General features: G+C 41.2%; 1 protein-coding gene across 2 annotated transcripts in view; it reads left to right on the top strand.

Annotated features, from left to right (window-relative positions):
- LOC130187502 (MAM domain-containing glycosylphosphatidylinositol anchor protein 2-like) overlaps window positions 1-24,235 on the top strand; it is a 173,370-nt gene that overhangs the window by 55,515 nt on the left and 93,620 nt on the right. For both annotated transcript variants that reach the window (XM_056405174.1, XM_056405173.1), the window contains exons 2-3: window positions 3,351-3,490; window positions 13,410-13,584. In XM_056405174.1, the coding sequence (XP_056261149.1) occupies window positions 3,351-3,490; window positions 13,410-13,584 (315 nt within the window). The remainder of the gene's footprint in view (window positions 1-3,350; window positions 3,491-13,409; window positions 13,585-24,235) is intronic.

Here is a 24,235-nt window from a genome sequence, read left to right as displayed (position 1 = left end):
AAAGAGCAGATCTTAGCTTTTCAAGGATATGTGCGAATGTGAGAACATTACTGTGCTCATTATGTATGCTTAAGAGAGGGTTATTTGCTTTTGTCGCTGTAAGCTAAGTGTTGTCTGCGCAAAGAGCAAGTGTATGTTTATGTGTGTGTGTGTGTGTGTGTGTATGTGTGTGTCTAGCAGTCGCAGTAGCAGCTATAGCAGTTGAAGATCATTAATTACGGGTGTTTCTCTACTTTCCTCCAGGACTGATAGTATGCTGCAGAGATAGTGGCTCATTGGAGTAAATGGCATTAGTACTTTGTTTGGCTAGTGCCCTGGGGTCTTGTTTCTAAGCCTTTTTTGTTTTAAGTGGCAGCCTTGCATGAAGCTCCCTTACACTGAGGCTATTTCTCAAGCCCTTATCCCCCCCTATGGAATTCACCACCAGTGTATTCATCTCCAGATGGCGAGAGGAAGACGATGAACGGTAGGAGCAAGAACAGTCCAACAAGGCTTTATGAGTAGCCAGTTAGCATCTGTATGAGCGGTCATCAATCAGCGTAGCATTTAGACAGGCAGGACAAGCAGGACAGGGCGTTATGAATGAGATAAACAGCATGGTTGGAAACGGGGAGAGACAAGTGGTTAACGTGTGGCTGAGGATACACTCTGGCTGAGACTCCCAATGCAGCATTAGGGAGGAGTGTCACCATGCTCATTAGCATCGCAGCCTGGATAGAGGTAGAACTGAGTCTGCTGCCGGCACTGAGTCTGCCGAGAGAAGCCCACACAGGAAGCTGCTCCTCCAACATGAAAGGCGCACTACAGTCCCTGTGATTTCTGCCTGGTGACTTTTTTTCTTTTTTCTTTTTTTTTTTCATCAATTTGTACTCCTCCTCCTAATCATATCCCGTATCCGCTCTCTAAATCATCTTATCCCAAACCTCTCCACTAATCATGTAAGTTGGAGAGGAAGAAATGCTTAACAGATGCTAGTATTGTCAGGGGTTGGTTACATGCAACTGCGCTTTCACAGCTCAGTAGAACTGAGCGTTTTGGGCGGTTTACCTAAGAGCACTCATTCCTCCCTTTAGTTCAGCCCCCCCCCCCCACCACTCCATTTTGGTGTGGAGATAGACTTAAATGTCCTTACCGTCTCACAAGGGTCAACTAAGTGCTGGAGAGAAATACCAGTGTGGTGATTACAGCTGTGGACGGACAGCTGTAGGTAGTTGAAAGCCCTGAACTTATACTGCAGTGTGCCTGTGCTGCAAATTGGTGAATGTAATTAGCCCACATTGCAGTTTCTGGCATTTTTTATATCGCTAATTGCATTACATTAGGAAGTTATGCCGAAATGAATTTGCTAAATGATGAGTTCTGTTGCAAAATGAGAGATCCACCAATTTAAATATGGAAAGCCACTCTTCATGTGGCCTAATGGCAGCTGAAAATGTTTTAGGTTAAGATTGAAATTTTGTGAAATTGTATCGACATCACCTTAAAGGGCCCGTGTATATGAGTTAGGGGGGCCTATTGGCAGAAATGGGATATCATATTCATTATAATATTGTCATTAGTGTATAATCACTTGAAACTGCGTTTTGTTGCGTTTTCGTCCACTTAAAATGAGCCCTTCACATCTACACAGGGAGCGAGTCCTTTTCCATGGAGACCGCCATGTTACACCACCATATTTCTACAGTAGCCCAGAACAGACAAACCAAACACTGGCTCTAGAGATTACTTTACCTAAAGGCCACCGTAGCTTCTCCTATGCGCTTGGAAATGGAGGGGGGAGGGGAGGGGTATTTAGTTGGTTGCAGCCTGCCACGTCACCGCTATATGCCACTTAATGCTACACACTGGTGCATTAAGACATTTGCCTTTTAAAATGAATAAATGTTTGGACTCGTTTTTCAAAATGTTGCTGATTAATTTCTTTTTTTTCTACTTAATGAACTTATTTGTATTACTTCTGGCATGTAATTACACTAAGTTGTAAATTCATTCTGACATTTTCCCAAAGCATGGAAGTGAGGAGGATAAGGAGAGACACTGATAGGAGTTACTTGTCCTTCGAGTTTTCATCAGTTGTTTAAAGTTGGGCATCTAATTGTATCTGCATACACTGGCTAATTTGGATGATGCAAAATGAGGGTCGCTTTGATTCAAAAATAATTTCTACATTTTTTTTTGACGATTAGGATCAGCATTGTGTTTCATTCTGCATCAGGTCTGCAGGTACTATAGAGGGTCACTAGGTCATTTGACTAGGTCAAATATTGACTCAAAATGATAGAAAAAATCAATAGAGAAAATGTTTTCTCCTCTTGACACCTCTCATGATAAGAATACTCCTGAGGTAGCATCACTTAACCTACAAATAATTTAGTTTGGGTAAATTGAAGGCCCAATATGTCAATTCTTATCACATAAATCACCATCATTTTCAATATATTCTCCTACATTACTGAATCGTAGACAGGAAAACTCAGCATGTGGGATTATGATTGAAAATATAGGCCCTTACCCTTGTAAATATATCAAACTTAAATGTGTCATCATTAATTGGCATAAACTCGTAGTTTTTATTGTTGTTTGATTGTTTTGTGGTGGAGTGACCTCTTTGTATAAACTGTGAATTGTGCCTTTAAGTGCTGATCCAAATCTAGAGTCTGGCTAGATTGCATAGTAATAGTTTACACTCAAATTATTTCAGCTACAAACTAGCAGCATGGTTTTTCAATTGTTTTTGTGCTACTATGCTTAAACGCATGCACGGATAAATACTGTAAAGAAAAACATTTTACATTTTCTCTCTGATTTTCATCTTTGTTTGTGCAAATTAATTAAGAGAAACATAAAGCATCTGGAAGTCTTGGTTGATCCTGTGCTTAAACTAATGCAGCCAACTGAAAGAAATCATGGTTGATATAGATCAGATTTGAATCAGAAAAGAGCAATAACATCTGTTTTATATGCAACACACACAGCACAAGCCACATCAGCACCATGTCTATGAAAGAGCTACTGTTACAAGTTACTTCTAATAAAAACGACAAAACATTGTAATGCAGTGAAACACGTTCTCAGAGTAAGTTTCCTCGACGTTTGAAAAGCTAAACCAAAGTGATCGCTATGAAAGAAAAATGTGTGTCAATTCATTTTTTTTTCTCTTTTTTCTACCGCAAATACATCTGGTTAGTTGCGTGCTGTGTTGTGTGCAGTACAAACGTTGCCTCGAAGCTGTGGAGGGCGCTTGTTTTAAGTGAGACAACCTTAATCAATACACCATCTGCTGTGCTAAACTACTCACTCAGAAATGACCAGAATGTTAACACACTTTGTGCTTTTTTTTCCCTCTGCAGCGTCTCCGACTGTCCGCATTATACACTCAGGGCATGCCTGTAATGTTGAGGAGGAGAGGCACACGGAGAGAGTCTACACCATCAGAGAGGGAGAGACCCTGGAGCTTACCTGTCTGGTGACGGGCCATCCTCGGCCACAGGTGAGGAGCTCACTGCCCACTCCATTCATCTGCCCTTCACTAACAACACAGACAAAAATTACTACACTAGGTAATCATGGGATAACAGGCAAATTTTGTAGCCCATCTCTGCGTCTGTCTCTCTGTCAGCATAGCTTTTTTGTAAATTTTGTATTAGCGTCATTGAGTGGCAGCAGCTTAAAAGTTTAATCCTTTAATTATTGATGGTTTAGCACCTGCATGTTGATAATGGAAGCTTCCCAGTCTAATGAGAGTGCAGAAACAAAACAGGAGAAAACATCTGCCAAAACAAAATGTAATGAGTGAGAAACAGGCCACAGTAAAAAAAATACTCAGGGTCATGTGAATGCACATGGGTCTTCGGCATCCGAAAAAGTGTTTTTTCTCGAACTCTTTTATATACTGTTGTGATCTGAACTAATTAAAAGACCTTCCACCGTTGTCTGAAGAAAACAGGCTTTTAATTTGTTCTTGCTGTGCCTCTTTCTCGTTGCTTTTCTCACCCAAATCGTAGAAATATGTGTATAAAAAGCACGTTGGTAAAAGAAAGAAAACAGCCGACAACAAGAGCCTATCTAATCTATTTGCTGAGACAAAATACCAACTAACATGATCCATGCAGGTATAAATGTCAGCTCTGCCACAAATTACCTGACCATCACGTTTTGTTCTCGTATTAATCTGGGCAGGGTTTGCACACACTAACCTTTCCAACATTTATCGAATGCTGTTTCCAATTTGCTTGATAACACAAATTACACGGAATTCAGCACTATCTCTGCACAGGACTAAGCTCATTTACATTAATTAATATAATTCCCCTTTTGATCGATAGACAGGGCCATTAGTTTGTACACTTCCCCTCTGGATGCCAGAGCAAAAGAACATATTGATTTTTATATTTCTATTGAAAAGGTGAGGCCTCTTAAATTAGCGAGAGCTTCAGAAACACCGTTCATCTGCTTCTGTCGTCAGGGGGGACGACTTCGCACTCATCATCTCTGTCTTTCCTCTTAATTAGAATTTCTGAAAAACAGCAGAGTGAGGGGAGGCGGGGAGAGGAGAGGAGAGTGGGAGATCAAAAGCCCTTCATGGCTGTGGCAGGAGAGGCAGGATCTCCTTTGAAACAGAGTCATTATGAGACTCACGCAGATCCCCTGGCACAGCGGGTCTCGGCTGTGTCTCTCCGGACTTTGGGATGTGTCAGCTTTGTCCCCCTCTGGTTGTGGCATGGGGCCGGGGGGCAGCGCACACTCATTCCGAGAGGTTTCGGAAGCTGAGGAGGTTATCTGGGGTGGCAGTAGACCTAAGGCTGGTTTTGTGATGTTGGTGGAAAAACACGAGGGTATGCGACCTCATCGGAAACAGACTGGCAAGTTGATACAGAAATAACAGCTCATCTTTTCATTAGAATTAAATATTAATCCTCAGAACATGTTCAGAATATTTCTTTGGCCCAAAGTTCCTTATTTTAATTGAGCCGAGTTTCTTCGTCTTTCAAGAGCATATGAGGGGGAAAAAAATTAATCAGTACTCTTTGCAAAGGTTGTAGTGCGCTTTCACTGTGTCTTGATTAATGCTCGTGTGTTTGGTTTTTTCATTGTTGGGGGCTTTTATTTGTGAGTGTGTGTGTGTGTGTGTGTGTGTGTGTGTGCAGTACACACACACACACACACACACACACCTCAATTCTGCAAGACATTTGTTATATGTATTAGCTTGTTTTTCTGAATTAGTCAAAATTAACATAAATGATAAGATGATATTGATATGATAGGTTGTCAATAAATATGTTACAAGGAATTTGATCATATAGTAGCCATAGCCATTGTGCTGCTCTGTGTCTGTGTCCTTTCCGTCAGTCTGTTGATTTGGGCTACACAACTCAAACGTTTGCTGTAGTTTATGAAATGGAGCGTCGTCAGCAATGCACAAGCATTAATCTCTCTTTAACCCATCTAAATCTTCACAATGGTGCAACCATTTCTTTATGATCCCTGATAGCTTGTGTTTCACCTGCACATTTACTCCTGATACACACTCCTTGATAAAATGATGCACGGCATTCACAAAAAACAGATCAGCTGGACCGTCTGTGGCAAAGTTTACATGTAACTGATGTCCAGGTTATATAATAACATGCAATAACCATAACCAGTAACCATACAATAATAACTCGTGAACCATGTGTGAAAAAAGGGATGAGAGGGCTGGTTTTCTCCAGTAGATTGTATACACTGAGCAATTCTTAAATATGAATTTGTCACAATTCACAGATGTCAAAGAAGGTATTTGTTTGTTTATCTTTGATTACAGAATATTCATGTAAGCGAAGCTGTGACTGACATTTTTAATTTTTAATTTTTACATCCTCCACCCTTTGCTGTTGCCATTTTCACCCACGTGTTCAAATTAACTAACACTCATATCTAAATTAAAACTTAAAATGAAAATGAACTGACTGATGTTGGTTAAACCCGGCAAAGATGTCATTTCTAATCCGATGATGTTTGAATTGCTTAACTATAAATACCAGCCACCGTTCAGTCATCTCAAAGGCGCTACTGCCAACGCTCTGCTGCAGATAGCTGCCAATGCACAGCACAGCCCGAGGGGTGACAGATCATCAGGTCAGGCGTCCCCCATATCTCGCTCTTTCACTTTTTATTAAAATAGGCCACAAAACCCGCTCTCCAAAAAAAACAGACCTGGCAACTTTGCATGGACAAAAAAAATAGCGTGAGACCACTAAAAAAATATTAGTAGGGAAAAGTCGTTTTAGTTGAGACATGTCCCCGCCGTCCATACCCAAATCTATACCCATTAACGAGAAAGTAGCTTCTCCTAACTATGGAATCATTCTCAATTATGCTTTCTTGAACAACTTCCATATACCAGCAGTAACTTAAACCACACTCACCATCTGGACTGCAGTATCACAGGGGGCCAAGTCACACTGCTCGATCACTGTAAATGGCTTCAATTAGTTCTGCATTAGCAAATCACAAGATTGCTTTTTTCATCATTGCTGCCCAGATTTCAGTCTCTTTCCCTGACTTTCAGATTCCGCTAGCTCCCGTGATAATACACAGACAGAGGGGTGTTGTGCCAAGTACAAGATCAGCACCACAAAGGACCAACCGCAGAGTAAATGGGGCCACGGTAGGCAATTTCGCCACCGTTTAATTCTTCACATGTCTATCAATATGCACGGTCCCTAAATTACATAGACGCCCCTCAGGCCTTCCTACTGATGGAGTCTCTGGATTGCGGCCAATCAGGCAGCAACTTCCTCACAGTGGGCCTCTCTGTCAGCCCCGTGCACATCTGCCCACCCACCTCAGAGGAGAAACAGGGTTTTTCTAATAATAAAATCATATATGCATCCAACTAACAACACACACACACACACACACACACACATATACACACACGTACACACATACACACACACACACACACACACATATACACACACATACACGCATACACACACACACATACACACACACACACACACACACACACACACACACACACACACACACATTCTCACACACAAAGACACACATGCACACTTGGCAGCAGCAACACTTGTCTGCCTTCCCATTTAATTGTCAAATAAATATATGTTCCTGTCAGTCACTCACACACCATATAATATGGGCTTTTTTCCGCTGCTGCCTCATGGGTTTGGCATTTCAAGGTGTTACTATGGGCTGTGCAAGAAGACCGGGACTGTCGGCATCTGGCAGGCTTGAGGGGCAACGAAGTCAAATTCTCTTAGATGTATGGAGCGGAGGTCACCGGAAGGATGTGCGGGACAGACAACCTCAGTTGTAGCCACTGCTTCTCCCTCACTCTCTGCTCCCCATCTCTATACAAAACATTAGCATTTTCTAGGAATATCATTACATTTGTAGGTATTTAGTCGTAAACCACGGGATGGTTAAAATGAACGTGGTGACCCGATAATGTCATTGGATGAAAAGTGAAGGGATCACCAGTGTTGCTTCAATTGATCCTGTCTCCTGTCTTGAGACACGAATGTCTCAACCAAATTTTATGACAATGTGTTCATCGGACAAAGCAAGCAATTTGAAAATGTCAGGCTAATGGTACTTGTGCATATTCCACTTTTTTTGTTTTGACAGATTATAGATGGAAGAATTCATTGATTAGGTGGAAAATGAAATGATCGATTAATTGACGATGAAGATCTAATGCAACCCCGCCTCTGTCAAATAAAGATAGTCATGAAGCCCTTCCCTTTTTCTCGCTCTGTCTGTGTGTCTGTATCTTTAAACTGCTCTCTGTCAAAAAGGATAACAAACACAGCGTCTCAGACAATGATGATGCTTGTGTCTCTCCCCGCTCTCCATGGCTTTGTGAAAGACAAACATGGCGGTTCTCAGTAGTCTCTCTCTTCCTCTATCAACTCCCTCTGTCTTGCGCTGAAACGATCTGTCGAGTAATCGATTAATCAATAACTGAGTCACTTATCAAACAAAATTGCCAAACATCAGCTGATTACAGCTTCTCAAATGTAAGGATTTGCTGCTTTTCTCTGTTTTCTATCAGTGTAAATTGATATTAGTGCAGTTTGAAGATGTCACATTGTGTTCCTTGTGATGAGCACTTTGAAGTGTTTTCTTTGGCAGAAAGTTAGTGAATACATATGTACCAAGATAGTGAAAATAAATGTGAAATTCAGCCCTTCCTCCATTAAATAAAGACTCATAACCCCTTTCCCTTTGTCTCTGCATATATACAGCCTTATCTATTCATACTTTCATGGTTACTGTTCTCCAGCTTCATTCATTGTCTTTGATGCTATGAACAGACATCAAAGAGTCCCTGATGATGAAGCCATCTGCCCCCGTCTCCCTTGCTCTGGCTTCCATCCATTATGTCCACACTACTTTGTTTGAGTACCAGGCTCCAATAGCCAGCAACATCGCATTGCAAACACCTTTTTTTGTTTCAGTTATTGGCCAGCCAGATTCAACTCACAGCGCCACGGGTCAGCAAGTACAAATAAACTGACCTCAGGCCTTGGGATATTTTTGCTTTATACAGACCAATTGGAAAATGTGATCTGTTTTGGATGCTCCCATGACAGTTAGCCTACAGTGCTGGTGTCCTTAGCAGATGGTGCTTTTTCTGCCTCTGCACTGTTGACAGCAGGCTGTCCGTCCGTTCGAATGCGCGTCCGTCCCCCGTTCCCGCGAACACAGTATGTCGGGGGGATTTCTTCAAATGTCCGCTTGGACTCAAGGATAAACTGATTAGAATTTGGTGGTCAATGGTCAAGGTCACTGTGACCTCACAAAACATGTTGTTGGCCAGTTAATTAATACCTTTAATTCAATCCTTCAGAGTCTTCACTACATATACTTAGAGTGTGGACAGACATGGATGTAAACTGCAGCTGGTCGGTGGAGGCGTACAACCATGAGGCGGTAATTCTAGCCTTGAACGGGATTTTAACCTTCTATTTTTGTGTTTGCCACACAAAGTGCAGCATCCATGGAGGCGCCATCCCAGAGTCTCACTTCACCCTTTCTAATGTCATTCTTGCTCACTTGTTTTAAAAGTGAATTTAACTGCAGCAGTAAAATGTACTCTGTGTACTAACAGAGCCAGGTAAATAAAATCTGATTCATTTCATAATGTCTCTTAGTTTGGGTATGCTATGCGATTCTGATTTCTGTTTTTGAATTTCAACATCAAAGCCTTCACTGCGGCATGTTTCATATGATCATCCAATTTTTATAAGGGCCAGTATTTTCTAATATAGACCTGTAGAGTCTCTGTACTCGCAATTTGTGATTTGGACCCCCTGTTGCTTCTTTTGATGACTTGATTGTCATGCTCAGCCACACTTGGCTGCGCCACTGAGCGGGCCACAGACCATCATCAGTGCCTAAAAGAAAAGATGGCAAGCAATTAGAAACCAGTCTGTAGTTAGGGAGAGGGAAACGTCACAGCAGGTATTATGGGAGATTCACAGATGACGCGTGCTCCAGCATATGATCCCTACATAACAACAGACACTGGGCGCATTTTAATTAGCTCTTGCCGTGACATCGCAGCATGTGTGGTCCCAAACACTGCTGGGATTTTCAGTCGGATACTTATCTAGATGAGCTCCTTCTTTTCCTTGTAAGCAAATGTTGATCTTCCTGTTGGGATGTCTGATTTAAGAGGGAATGGTATTATCATTGTATTGATGTAGCTTTTCCCTGTGGAACTAACTGATGTCATGTTTTTGATGCTTTTTTAAAAATAGAATATGCAAAATGTGGTTGCACACACTCCTTTTTTCCCAAACCATGTGAAGTGAAATGTGAAAAGCAGAACCCATTTACGTTTCATGGTAATAGTACATGCACGCAATCGCGAGCCACAGATAGGAATAATACATTTCTGCCATAAAACAGCAGCTGGGTGGTACATCTTGGGCAGTTTGACTTATCCCCCAGTGTATACTTGCAGCCACCTTATAAGATTCTGCTGAATGATGAAAGAGGAGCAGCAAAATAGCCAAAGAACTCAGCCAGACTGGCAGTGGGCAAGGAGGAGCAATTATCATATTGCTCAAATCCGCCAGCTCCTCTCAGATCAAGAGTATTTGCATTGCGCTAAGGAGAGTGAAGAGGGTCAAACTGTTCTCACCAGGCATACTTCAGGATTTCCCCTGTGGGCAGAGGTGCTCAGATGTATAAAAAAAAAAAGTCCGAGTGGAAGAAAGAAAATAGCTCCAGGGTACAGGGAGAGTTGAAAGCTTGCACCAATAATGTGGTCTGCTGCCCCCGTGAAACAAACAGGAGCGCTTTCCTTTTGAAAATAAGAAGTTATTTGAATACCCACTTCTCAGTGTCACTCTAACAATGCATTTATTGATACTGCGCTTTCCTAAAACTCAAAGCTCTTTACACAAAAGGCAAAGGAAATGACTGGGGGTATAAGCTGGGAGAATATTGAATTCTGCTGAGGTCGCCATAAGCCAGCTTGCTTTGTATTTGCATTTGCACTGTAGGAGAGTGACACAGTATTCAAAAACTTTGCTCCATCTAATTTAGACTCATAACTTATTTAACTGTAGGGATTGTTTTGCTGAACTCATGATGTCCCTAACTGTTATAATAGGGCCCCAGATTTTCAGCGGGGTGTTACCATCGATCGCTTGCTGAGTTTGCTTTTTCATGGAGTCCTTTCTCTCAGTGTCTCTTGATGCATTTGAAACAGGCCAAGTGAAGCCTTTTCTTTACACTGTATTCATTTAAAGGCATTTATTTTTAATGGTAATATATTCACTTAAAGCTTGTATAAAGGGACGGGACAGAAGCAGAGTCTGGCTACAGACTTTGTCTTTTTTCAGAGAAAGAGGTTGATGAAAGGGAGAAATTCAGCACACACACAGTCTTTGAGTTTCAGAGTAAGCTAATTTATTTCTTCCACTCTGAACAGTAACACCCCAAGCAAGACAGAGAATCTGAAACTCCTCTGATAAACTTCAACTTTGCTGCATGTGAATTCCTCTCCTTGTCATCCTCTAGCCCCGAGCTCCACAAAAAGCCTCTGGAATAGGGTACCATTATCAGATTTCGGGCCACCCACCCTTTCATTTCCTCTCTGCTGTCTGTTTGGAAAATGACCAAACTTCAAGCTGCCGTAACCTGGGGCTGGAGTCATCATGGTTAAAACCCCACAGCTAGAGCAGCACAGCAGCAATCTCCCAAGATAGCACCCAATCCCCATCCCTGCATGCAATGATATCCCTGTTCCATCTGATGCTATCTCTGTAAAATGGGATGTTATCAGTATCCAAGATGATGCTATCACCATACAGTGTGGAGATATTGGATTCTAATTCATAGCCACCCCTGCCTAGACAGAGATATGTGGGGCTCTGCAGGCAAAGCCAGTCCATCTGTGGCTTACTTAGGATGAGGGATTGAATGAAGCTTTATGCTCCGTGATTCTGGCTGTGTGGCCCCCAGGCCAGAGTTGTCACAGTACCTGTTCATGCTGTATGCTTTAATGAGGACAGGAGAGGGAGATGATGGAGAGTCAATTACAACCTCATGTTGGAGAGTAACAGTATTTCACCTTTCATTACACCTCAATGCCATGGGCTAACTGGGTCTCATCAGTTAGCGAACGGTGCTCATGCTGAGAAGGCCACGCTGAGGTCAGTCTTGTGCGGAACAAAGGAAAGAGGGAAGTTAGCGGAAGATTTGAGCTATCACGTTCTCCTTTGTACTGTGACATTTCACAAAAGAACATTAAAACAGTTTTACTTGAACACAGAACGTTCTTCATCAGTCGCCTGCGCATTGCATCAAATATTGAATCTTGAAAGGCCATTAATTGAAACGGACTTATATTAGAGAGGCTAACTTCCTGTGTGGTATACCTATATTTTATTATATTGTTTTCTCATCTGCACCAGGGAAATCGGTTTAGTTGCTTTCTCGCTGAGACTTAGATGAAAACATCCATGCCACTAGAAATAAAGCTACAAAAAGCAGCTTAGCATAAAGAATGGAAGCGGGGGAAATGTTTAATGTTTAATGTTTGTGTAATCCATACAAAAACTGAAGTGCAAGTTTCAGCTGGTTGCCCGACAATGTTAAAACCCTTTGCAAAACTACAAATTGCCACAAGTTTGACATTTTATACTTAAGTTTATTTGAGGTTTAGACATAAGGTTTCAATGACTGAGCTTTAGAGGTGGCTGATAGGTAGACTTAGTTACCTTGGCACAGAGCCACTGATTTAAATTTTTATTCTAAGCTAATAGGCTGCTGGCTGTAGCTTCATATTTACTGTAAAGAGATTAGTATTGATATTCCCATCTAACTCTCAGCAAGAATGAAAACAAGCATGTTCCCCAAAATACCAAAGTATTCCTTTGTTGTTTGCTGTTGATGCAAATTCAGCACTTCCTTCATGCTCACCTATTCTCTTTTTTTTCCAAAGTAATGCTCAGGATTGCTTTTCTACAACATAAATAATGTTTTCATTCACTTTTTATTTCCAGTTACCCTCATTTTTTTTTTTTTTTTTTTTGTCAGTGTTAACATACTGTCACTTAAGCCAACATTTCCTGCAAAATTCCCATGGATTTCACATTGTGGCCTGCACATTTTTCATGTCAAAAGCCTACCAGAAAAGGGCATAATCCTTCACTTCTCTGGCAGGCTTTTAATTTGAAAAATGTGCAGGCAGGGTTGGGTTGCATTGATGGTATCCTAATAGCTATTGAGAGAAAGTGGATAGTCAGCGTAATTTGGAATAATTAGTGGATGAAAACGGTTTCTGTTGAAAAGTTAAGTGGTGATGGAATTAGTGTTACAGGAATGTACATGATGCTGAAATGAACTAATTGAGTGATTAAAGAAAATTCCATCCACACCCTCAATATTTTTTACTAGGCCCGTATTAGCTGTATTTTGCTTGTATTTATGCCAGATATGTCTTTTATTGGAATACCGTCCTTTATTTAACCTCCTAGGACCTGGCGTCCACATATGTGGACCTCACATTTTGGGTTCTCTAGACCACAATACTAACTTTTTCTCAACAAGGGCCTGGTGACCACATATGAGGATATTATACTGCCACTCAGTAATAGAAATGTAAAACTAATGTCCTCATATGTGGACATCATTTTTCTCAGGTCCCAATCAGAATAAATAGCAAAGAGAAATTAAAAATGCACGCCATGCAAGAGTTCGGGTCTTAGGAGGTTAAGAGTTCACAGTATCACGTTAATCTATTCTGTACACCTACTTCCCAAATGAAGCTGTGTTTGATGCCTCAGTCCATTGCCGCCATACTAGAACACAAGGTGAACAAGTGATTTCAGACCAGGAAGAAATTTGTCATTTCTACCATTTGTTCTTCCCAGATCCGATGGACCAAGACAGCCGGCAGTGTGTCAGACCGCTTCCAGGACTCCAGTGTGTTCAATGAAACGTTGCACATTGCAAAGATCCTGAGGACCCAGGGAGGTCGCTACTACTGCAAGGCTGAGAACGGCCTTGGTTCGCCTGCCATCAAGTCCATCAGGGTGGACGTCTACTGTAAGTACTGAGACCTGTTGAGTCAGAGTCATACGGCCATAGCTCGTTCGTTCCATGGCTTTCTGTGTAGGATTTAGATTGTCCCCTGAAGTCATTATTTGTTTATTATTTCCTTTTTTTATGAAGACATCCAGGTGAGGCAGACTGAAAATGGTACAGAGGTGTGACTATCAGAGTCTGTATCAGTGTTAGCCTGCTAAGGATTGGCCATGGTGGCTTTGCCTTCTGTTTAATTCTCTGCTCGGACAGATTCCGACCATGACCCTGAAAAGGTTTCTACTCACAGTTCTGGTTATGTAACAAAGTCAGTCTTTTATCAGTGTAGTAAACATAGTGAATCTGAAACCACATTTAGATTAAAAAAAAAAAAAGTTATAACCAGTATATCCCAGTTAGTATTAAGTCATTTCGGACTCCCCACAAAAATATATTGTGCCAAATGGAAGTCGAGCAATGTTATTTTATAAATTGGCCCAAAATGTTTTACATTTGAATCATTTGACACAAGAAACTGAACATAGCTGCAGCACAGACGATTAGTGCTGATCAGCATATAACAACATGAATGCTTACAGCCTAATATAGCAACGTTCCATATTTCTGCTGTAAATGTAAATGTAGTTATTCAGAGATAGTGCATCCGAAGAGACCCCTGCGCTCTCCTGAGAATGTTAATTAAGCTAAAACGCTTTTATTATCCTGACATTGCCATCGACTGTAAGTGCAGTCTCTCTATTTTTAAAGTATCTGTGCGACAGATGGGGAGGGTTCATTGGCATTATTCAAAGAAAAAGGTGATTTAGTGTTATTGTTTTTATTGATTTGGAATCGATTGTCCTATTTCACCCCGTGAGTGGTCGAAGAGTGGCGAGAAACAGGAGCTGCTGCCCTTTCATCGTAGCTGGACCCTCGGAAAGCTTTCAACCCACCTCTCTATGGCTTTGTTTGTGCACACAGGCAAATTTGGTGTGTAGGTGTATCATAATCAGCCGTATGAAGGGCAGATTTTATTTATCTCTAGTCTTGCTGTTTCAGTTTTAAAAAGTCTCCTGAGATTTCAAATCATGTGTTTGGTGCCTTTGAAAGATCTCTAAGCCGCCTCCTTAATTTTTCACTACTGCTTCAGTCTTTGCTCCCTCAAAAGCACTCTCTCAGTCTCTCCTTTCTTTTTTATGCCAAGCTGCAAACTAAAAAAATGAAAATTGATGGCCCCTCTGCCCTTAATTTGTTGCCAAACACCCAATTTTCAGTCACAGAGGAAAGAAGGAGGTAGTGGAGCAGAACATTTCTGAACTAAACAAGATGCACTTGAGCTACTTCCAGTCCATGACACCCTCCCAGTAAAACCTACATTCATTCGATGCATTTTTGAATAATAACACATCCTCTCCTCTCCTCTCCTCTCCTCTCCTCTCCTCTCCACTCCTCTCCTCCTCTGTCTGTCTTATTCTTGCCCCTCGGTGTGTGAGCCACATCCTTGTACCTGTTTATTTGGACTGACACGGGCAGAGGTTGTGGAATTGAAACTTGTTTAGAAAGCTTGTGGAAGGCCTTAGTGGAGCAGCAGAGCAGAGGCTGAAAGCTTCTCAGCAGCTGACAGTCAGAGCCTTGTTCCCTCTGTGCACCATTTCACCTTGACTGCACTAAAGAGCTGGAGGAGCAGATGTGGAAATGAAGCCACATAACACACCGGAGACAGAACCTGAGGATAATCACAGAGTGTGGTTCCTCACTGAGCATCATCATCTGGCATTTTGAGGTCAGAGTTTTCATGCTGTTTAAGACAAAGTTAGATCGAGTGTCAGTGGAGCACAACTGAATAAAGTTCAGTCCACTAAAGTTGCAAACTTATATATATATATGTATATTATAGTGCATCACAGAGACTTGTTAAGAGTTAAGAAAACACATAAAGAATTATTTTGATTAACTGAATAAAATGAAGGTAAGAAATTAACAAATTAGAGAGATGACATTACAATAAATGCAATATATACATTCCAATACTTTGGACTATGTAAGACAGTTTTGCAAATATATGTGAAACTGTATCAGTGAGTATATTTTTATATACAAATATGAAAGTACAATATACATACTGGTAAATACTGTCTGTAATACTACGAAATATTATGTAGTGATACCAGTAAACCTGCAATCTAATAACATAAGCTATCAACATGAACAAAACAGAAATATTGAAAGCATAAAGACAAAACTAAATAATCTAGAAATACTTTAATAAAAAATAATAAGATTATTATAAAGCAGATTTTTTAATTGATTTTTGTTCTTGTTAACACGGTAGCAAATTGTTATCCCGATGTTGTCCTTGCATCTGGCCTTGTAAAACAGTATGTGTGTACTTCATTAGCTGGCACTATGCTATGTTGCACATCCAGCAGAAGCACATCATTCCTCCTGAGCAATGTTATAACTGTCCCCTGGGGGTGAATTTAATTGATGGGCCTCTGCAGTACGTGCTATTTTTAGTGGTTTGCAGCTACGATTTTTAATTAGTACTAAAACTGGTGTTTTGGAGCTGGACCTCCCAACAACAACACCTTCAATCACGTTTGTTGTCTCTTCCAGATGTATCTGCCGTGTGTCTGTTCATATTCCTCTGTTCTCATACAAGAAATAATGCAAGCAGTAGTAATGGACTACACCGTCACTACAAAAGAGTAAAAAGATACCCTACATAATTAGGGTAGCCAGCATGTTCAACATTAAGAGGCTTAAAACCTGAATGATCCTTCTGCAGTCTCTGCCTTTGGTTTTCTTTTGAGACCGGTTATTTGCTTCTTCTTCTTGGAATTAAGGGTCTTGTTTTCAATTTTGAAACTGAGTTCTTATTCATATATGCAACATGTTTTAGCTTGAAATGTGTGAACTGGAAGAAAATCAGAGAGGACGCCTCGAACCAGTTTGACTCTGTTTCAATTAAATGAAATGTAAGAAATAAGAAAGGCTAGGTGTAGGTAGGTAGACATACAGACAGACGGACAGAGTCAAAGTTTGCTGTTCTCAGAGTTGTCTGTGAGCTGCAGATGAAAACAGGAAGGATAATTAACGGTAATAACTGACCTCTGCAGCCCAGAGGAGCTGATATTAGCTATACAGCCAGCTCAAAGCTAACGTATTTACAAAGCTCAGAAGTCCATCTAAGCACTTTTTATACCTGCTGACACCTCGGTTGTGTTTGTCCGCGGTTAGGTCTGTGGGGAAAGTCCTCTGCAAAGTTAATAAAGAACCTTGCCCAACTCCTACACTGATCGATTTTAAGCTTAAGATGCTCACTTCTTTTTCCTGCAGGGGAGTCTTTTCAGTGTTTTCATTTAATTTTAGCTGCATTAATTTTGCTGCAGCATCTAATGTTTCATTGAGTGACTGATCGAGGAGGGCTTAAGAGTTCTGCAGGGGCAGCTTATTGCAGGCTCAGAGAGTTCATTGACCATCGCCGGCACAATATATCTGAAGGAGACTTGGCGAGCAGGGGAAAATGTCCACCCAAGTGGCAAACCAAAAAAAAATCAGCTTTTAGTAACGAGTTTGGGGGCATGGAACATTCCTATTTACAGTGAACTGCTAATGGATTAAAATTTGCAAAGCACATACTGTTGAGATTGTGATTAGGTTAATTAGTGCTGGCATGATTAGTTCATTAACCAAATTAACAGAAATTGAATCAACAACAAATTTGATAATGGAGTACGTCCTGTAGTGAGCAAACTGCCAAACATTTGCTGTTTTAATCTTCTGTAATGTGAGGTTTACAGCTTTCTGTCTTTCCTATGATTTTAGATTATGGTCAGAAAAAACAAACAATTAGAAGACGTCACCTCGGACTCTGGGAGCCCATGACGGGCATTTTTCACTATTTTCTGACATTTTATAAACTAATTGTTCATTCACTCAAATCACTTTATTTGTCAAATAATTGATGTATTAATCAATACTGAAAGTAACAGGTAGTTGCACTCCACTTTTTTTTACTGATAAACAATACAATCCAACACAATTCAAGTCAATTACTGGTGCCCGAACATACAGGTTGTCAAATTAACTCTGAGTGAAACAGAATAATTTCAGCTGATGGAGAAATGGAAAACAAATTGCTTACTTTAAACCCTCTGCAGTTCAGGTCACCATTTACTGTACAGGTTGTGATAAAGGACTTTCTTTAAAATGGTCTGAACAAACCTGGCAACTCAGAATAAATTGAGAGCATAGAGATACAGTGCAGAGAGGGGAAAAAAAAAACATGCAACCAAGTTAGTTAACAGGAAAGAAAAAGCTGTTTGTACCATTTGTCCATATGCTAATATTGGACAGATGATATTAATGTTGTCTGCCTAGTCAGCCAGTGCCAGTTTGTCAGTGGCTGTGAAATAGTGAGAATGAGGTGGCGTTTATATTGTGAGAAACAACCCACTGGACTGAAGATATCATTTTTATTGAAGCTTTCACACACATCGTTCCTCTTCCCTGATATTTCTCACTACGTTCCTTCAAAAGGAGGATTAGAATAAGACAATAGCCTGCTTTCTCTGTGTTATCTGTAGAGGGACTTACACAGCCCTTAGTCCACACTGCTGGTGCACAAGCCAGAGAATTTTAATGAGGATACTGTGTGTTTGTGTGTGTTTGTCAGCACATGGACGAGAGTCTGAGCTGGAATCATTTTTTTGGCAACTGCAGCATTCATCTAGATTCGAGACGTGTGAATGTGTGTGTCCATTTCTTTGTGCGCTCATGTGTGCGAAAGGAAACAAAAATAGAGGCTGCCCACTGGGTTCAAGCACATGCTTATGCATGAACACACTCTCCACCAGTGAGGTCCTGACTCACACACACGTCAAAGGCTTAACTTGTCTTGGCATACGCCTCCTCAGCTGTGCAACGCTGTGCAGCAGCGTGCGGCGCGAGGACGACTTGGGGAAGTGTGTCTGCTTTATGTTTGCCTTCCATCGATGGAGTTCATGAAGGAGCTCAGAGACCAAACAGCAGCTGATGGTGTTTGTTTAGCGGCCGTGCAGGCTTTGCTTTATCCAGTCGGTCAGTATAACTGGCGCTTCTTATCTCATCAGGTGTACAATTCGTGCCGCCGTGCTGCAAGGTGCCTGAGTAAATGTGTGTGCAGAGCAAGAGAAGGAAGACAGTTCTGTGGAAAAACACTGAGTCACAGACCATGGTGATAAAAATTGAGTTTTGACTGACACTTGTGCAGTTCCCATTAACTCCTCCCGCGCTTCATTACTTGGATTTGAGTTCTGTGCTACCCTGGAGAGGTTCTGCTAAAGTAAAAGGCAATACATTTGGTTATATGCAGAGGGCAGTGTGTGGGATGGTGATCTCAAGGGAGCCTATTGATTATTGGGTTCATTTGGATGAGGCAAGTGCTGAGGCAGGTTCAATAAGTTGAGTTATGGCTCAGATTGAGAAAAGATGTCATACTTAACTGTTGGACCTTTTTTCTGATTGTATGAGGCTTTTAATTTGACGAACGGATAAAAGAACAGATGATCCACCCATTGGTCCATCATCTTAACCTGCTTATACTGCTTAAAGTAAGTACACACCGTGGGTAGCACTCACATTCTCAACCATCGGAAAAATTTCGCGAAACCCAACCCTTCTTAGTTAAGCTGCTACTGTACCACTCCTGTCGTGCTTTCTGTTCTTCCACAGCACAAAGAATTTACAGCGGCAGGTTTACTCAAAACCCTTAGCAGTTTTTGAATTGACAATGGGTCCTTGATTTCAGACAGGGGCTCAAGTTACAACTGTTGCTAGCAGATTCTTTCAGTTGTAGCCGGATAACTATTTGAACCAACATTAATACATAAGCAGGTGGAAAAACGTCTCTAACTGAATTTTAAATGTTTGAATTTGACCAGCTTCATGTCCAAAAACTGTACATCCTCATCAGTGGATAATCCATGTAGAAAAAGATGAAATAAAAAATCTGCATTTTTCTTTTATTGTTGTATAGAGCTAATTACTCCTGGTACTATATGTATAATACGTAAAGAAAAATATGGGACTGTTAGCTCACATACTTATTTTCAAACATTATTTTTTTCACATTAAATGTTGCAAAAGAAAATGTTTTTTCAACGTTATCTCGGGCAACATTGCTGGGATTGCTGCAGTGTAAAGAGACGCTATGGTTAACATAAACTCTGATACCTCCATACTGTGGGTGTTGTAGTAAATTTTCACTCAAATACACTATGCATTATGGGGGCGTCGAGTGGCGTAGTGGTCTAAGCAGGCGCCCCAACTCGCTGCAGTTGGCCAGTTGGTTCGAGTCCCGCATCGGACGGCCCTTTGCTGCATGTCATTCCCCCTCTCTCTGCCTCCCCATTTCCTGTCTCTCTCTACTGCACTGTCAAATAAAGGCATAAAAAAGCCCAAAAAATATATACTTAAAATATACTATGCATTATAAATATACTGAATGTTAAACTTATATAATCAAATGGAATAGCTATACTCCCAACTGAGGTGAGATTTGTATGTGAACCAGCCTTTACTGAAGTAGATTGTTATAGAAAAGGAACCTGGAGGGAATAAAGTAAAAACAAAATAGTCTGAAGGCCCTGGGAGCAATGGTGTTGGAGTAGCAGTTGTAGCGAGGCCCAGATTGAGGATAGACGAGGGCCCTAGGTTTAGGGTGGAGGGGAGGCTTTTGGATGCCTGATTGTACTACGATGCCCTGTGCACAGGAGCCTTATTTGGGGTAGACGAGAGGCTTCTGGACACCTGGTCCTGCTACGCTACAGGCAGGCCTGGTTTAGGGAATTCCACACAGGGCTGAGCACCATTGTTCCCGAGGCGTTGATAGGTTCACTTTAGAAAATAGGTGGAAAATTCAACTAAGAAAAGAAATATATATGATTGAGTACAGGCACTCTGTCTTTAGTTCGGATCCGGATCTGATCTCGCTTTTGTTCTTGTGAAAGAATAAATTCTATTGCGTTGGACTCTGATCATCTCCAGTGACTTCTTTTTTTGAATCTATTTGACTCCAGTAAAAGTGCAGTTTTGCAGAAAGTTAGGCATTGGTGAAGAGGTCTAGACTCACTCTCTGGCCCAGACCTGGACCTTTTTTCCTCCAACATAGGGAAAAGCCGCACGATGGATGTGCTAATTATGAATGAGGCTTTTTTTATGTAACGTGTAACCCCACAAACTAATGTAATTTAATCATAAGCTTGGCTTTTAAAGTAAGGCTTAGTTACTACTAGGGTTGCACGGTATACCGGTACCAGTATAGTACCGCGATACTAGAGTTTTGAAAACGGTACTATACCGGCATTTAAAAACAAACGGTACTTTTATTTCATTTTATTGAATGCAAATGAATTGGTAAATTGGAGCCTGTCTCTTTAAGCACAGCGAGGCCAGCGAGTGTGACGTAGTTGCCCGAGAGGATGTAAGCCGCGTCCCACGCGCACTCGCATGTTTAGACTGAGGAGGAGAGAGAAACGACAAGTCGCGTATTAGACAGACGGAGCGGGTTGAAGAAAATACCGTAGATAGAGATGGCAGCTGCAGAAAAGCCCGTACTTGTGGTCAAAATAGGGGCCCGAAGTTCGGTGTGGAAATATTTCGGGTTCAAACCGAACGATAAAGGCGAGCCACTGAACCCAGAGGCACCGCAGTGCAAGCGGTGCTACAAAGTGTGTCTCGCAGAAGGAGCCAACACTTCAAACCTGTCGAAACATTTAAAGGACAACCATGCGGACTTGTTCCGAGACTTCAGTCAAGAACGACAGGTGATAATGTTGTTCACCAGTTCACTGCACTGTAATGTCAATGAAAGAAGTACAAAGCCCCTCCCAGCCCAGTAGTAAACCTACAGTAGCCTGCATACAGAGAGCTAAAACATGTCCATGGTTAATAAATATATTAAAAAATATATTTTTAAAAATTAAATTACATTCTTTAAATATTTAAATAACCCATTAAGGCAATACATAATATAATGAAATATTTTTTACAAAAAGTATCGAAAAGTATCGAAAAGTATCGAAATACATATTGGTATCGGTATCGAAACAGAAATTTGGTATCGTGACAACCCTAGTTACTACTGTAGGGAGTGAGTTTGTTAGCTGGGCATGCTAATATTTTGAGTTTATCTTAGAGTAGGCAAACACACTGTAGGCTATCTCCGTCATCAGTTTTCGGACTAAAAACAGATATGTGACAAAATGGTTGAAGAACGACATCTTGCTATCTCAGTATGATGAGATCCTATGATACGAGGTGATGTATTACGCAATCTTCCGAAAAAGATCCCATAATGTATGTAGACAAAGATGTATGTGCAGCGGCTCTTAAGTGCTTTTGGATGTAAATGACCTGGTGTGATGAATGGTGTGATACAGCCACGGTGAGTTATCTGAGCCTTGTTTGAATCAGGATAGAATGAATCAGCACATTATGTGTACATTATGTAAATGTTTGCTGGTGTGGTTAATGGAGGTAAAGCCAGTTCACGACTGCCCATTATTCTTTCAAGGACTTGCTCTGGGGAGGGGCCCTTAATCAGAGTAGTGGAGTCAACCACATCTCTCGCCGCTGTTTTTCTCCCCATCAGTAGCTCAAAACATGCTACAATGTGTTTGTGTTGTGTATGCTAATGTGATTATCTCTTGTAGAATTTCATTCTTATCTCCCTTTTTGTTTTTTAAACATTTTCTCTCTGGGTGAGGAAAGGCCACAGATGACGCACCGACAGCTAGTTAATATTTTAGCCAGTATTTTGGAAATGGACGACAATATCCAATTATAAGATGTGGATATACAGTAGAATCCATTATGGATAATATTGATACTGATCTCGAATTCTGCCCTGTTATAAAACAGCATTTCATGTCCTTGAAAGATGTTGTTTGAAGACGTCTCGTAAGGATAAAAGTCTTGACAGGTTCTAAGGCAAAAATCAGTTGAAGAATATTGTTTTAACAAATGTGAACTGCTTTGGTTTGTGTGATATTGCCAACGCAGACCAAGGGGACATGAAATTAAATAGTTGTTTACTGACCTTTTTTGGAGGGTGATATGAGACGATGGAAAAGAAAAAGAGAATCATTAATGATCGTATGAAATGTAACATCATACAGAACACTAGAGGCTTGCATTAAAGACGATACAAAGTGTGCTCATTTCTCCTTCAAATGATGTAATGGATGTTGTGATGCAACGTAATGCAGTGAGAGATTGTTCTGAAGTGTAAACTCATGACACATCTGTAAAAGTAAGGAAGTATTTGATTTGATATAATGACCAGAGTATTTCTAAATGTGTGATGTCAGTATGAGCTCACTGTGATTCACTCCTCAGCGGGACGATTAAATCCCAATTTTTGTGGCGTCTTTAAAGAAATACAGCGTTCCCTCCGCTTACATCAGACACTACGTCAGTGGTCAAACTTGCATCGCCGGGCTGGAGGCCGGCCTGCTGTCGAAACACAACATGTGGAATTTTTTCAAGTCATTGCCTTCTCACTTATTGCAGTCATGCACTGTGCCTGTGTATATTCTCATTTGTGTTGTTTCACCTCTCATCCAAGAGGCTTCATCAGTTCGTGTACGCATCTGACCAGGCTAGGACTGGTCCTACTTTCTGGTGTGGAGACCCAGGTATTTAACCTCTTGTGGGCGTTCACAAGGATGATGATGTCACTGGTTCCCTTTTGTGCTCCAAGTGTCAACGACTGTCGTTGGTGGAAAATTTTCCATGAGGTTAAATACCTGGGTCTCCACACCAGAAAGTAGGACCAGTCCTAGCCTGGTCAGATGCGTACACGAACTGATGAAGCCTCTTGGATGAGAGGTGAAACGTCTTCCCAGACAAATAACCTAGTCCAGTTGTTTTCGATTTAAAAAACTCCTTTAGGAGTCATGCACTGTATTATACCCAACACAGTATACACACACACACACACACACACACACACACACACACACACACACACACACACACACACACACACACACACACACACACACACTTCTTATCAACCTATCCCTCTCTAGTCTCTAAAATGCACTTCTTCATCTTTAATGAGTTTACAGTTAATGCTGTTATTACTGGTATCAAATTTGTAAAATAAGCAATGTGGCATCAGCAGAAATATGAGGTCACTTTTGTATTCAAAGAAAATGACTTCAAATCATCATTCAGGAAAGATCGCTCATCCTTGGTTGCTCTTTGTCCAGACCAAACAAAGGAGAGGGTCATTAGGCTGAAACCAGAAAAGAAGTCCATCATGTCACTGGTGCTTTGCCTCCAACTCTAATGGCTGATTTCTAGGTGGTGGTGGTGTTTAGATCACTGGTCTGTGGCCTGCTTGTTTTCTAGGGAGATGAATTAGAGAGGAGATGGGCTGAGGCAGACGCCGCTGTCTGAGGGAGAGGATGAAGAGGAGATTCATTACTACTCATCCCCTAACACGTACACACAAACATAAACATAAACACACACACACACACACACACACACACAGCAGAACTGGGCATCATTATTTCCTCATCTCCATCATCGGAAGGAAGTGTGGGGTTACAGGCTGTTCTATAAGGCTGCTGACGTCTGCCCCTCCATTTATCACACACACATTGTCCACGTGTACGCACAC

Source organism: Seriola aureovittata, chromosome 19, assembly GCF_021018895.1.
Source record: "Seriola aureovittata isolate HTS-2021-v1 ecotype China chromosome 19, ASM2101889v1, whole genome shotgun sequence".
In the NCBI taxonomy this organism is placed as follows: domain Eukaryota; kingdom Metazoa; phylum Chordata; class Actinopteri; order Carangiformes; family Carangidae; genus Seriola; species Seriola aureovittata.
Note: the sequence above shows the minus strand (reverse complement) of the source record. Positions and strands in the feature narration are given on the sequence as shown.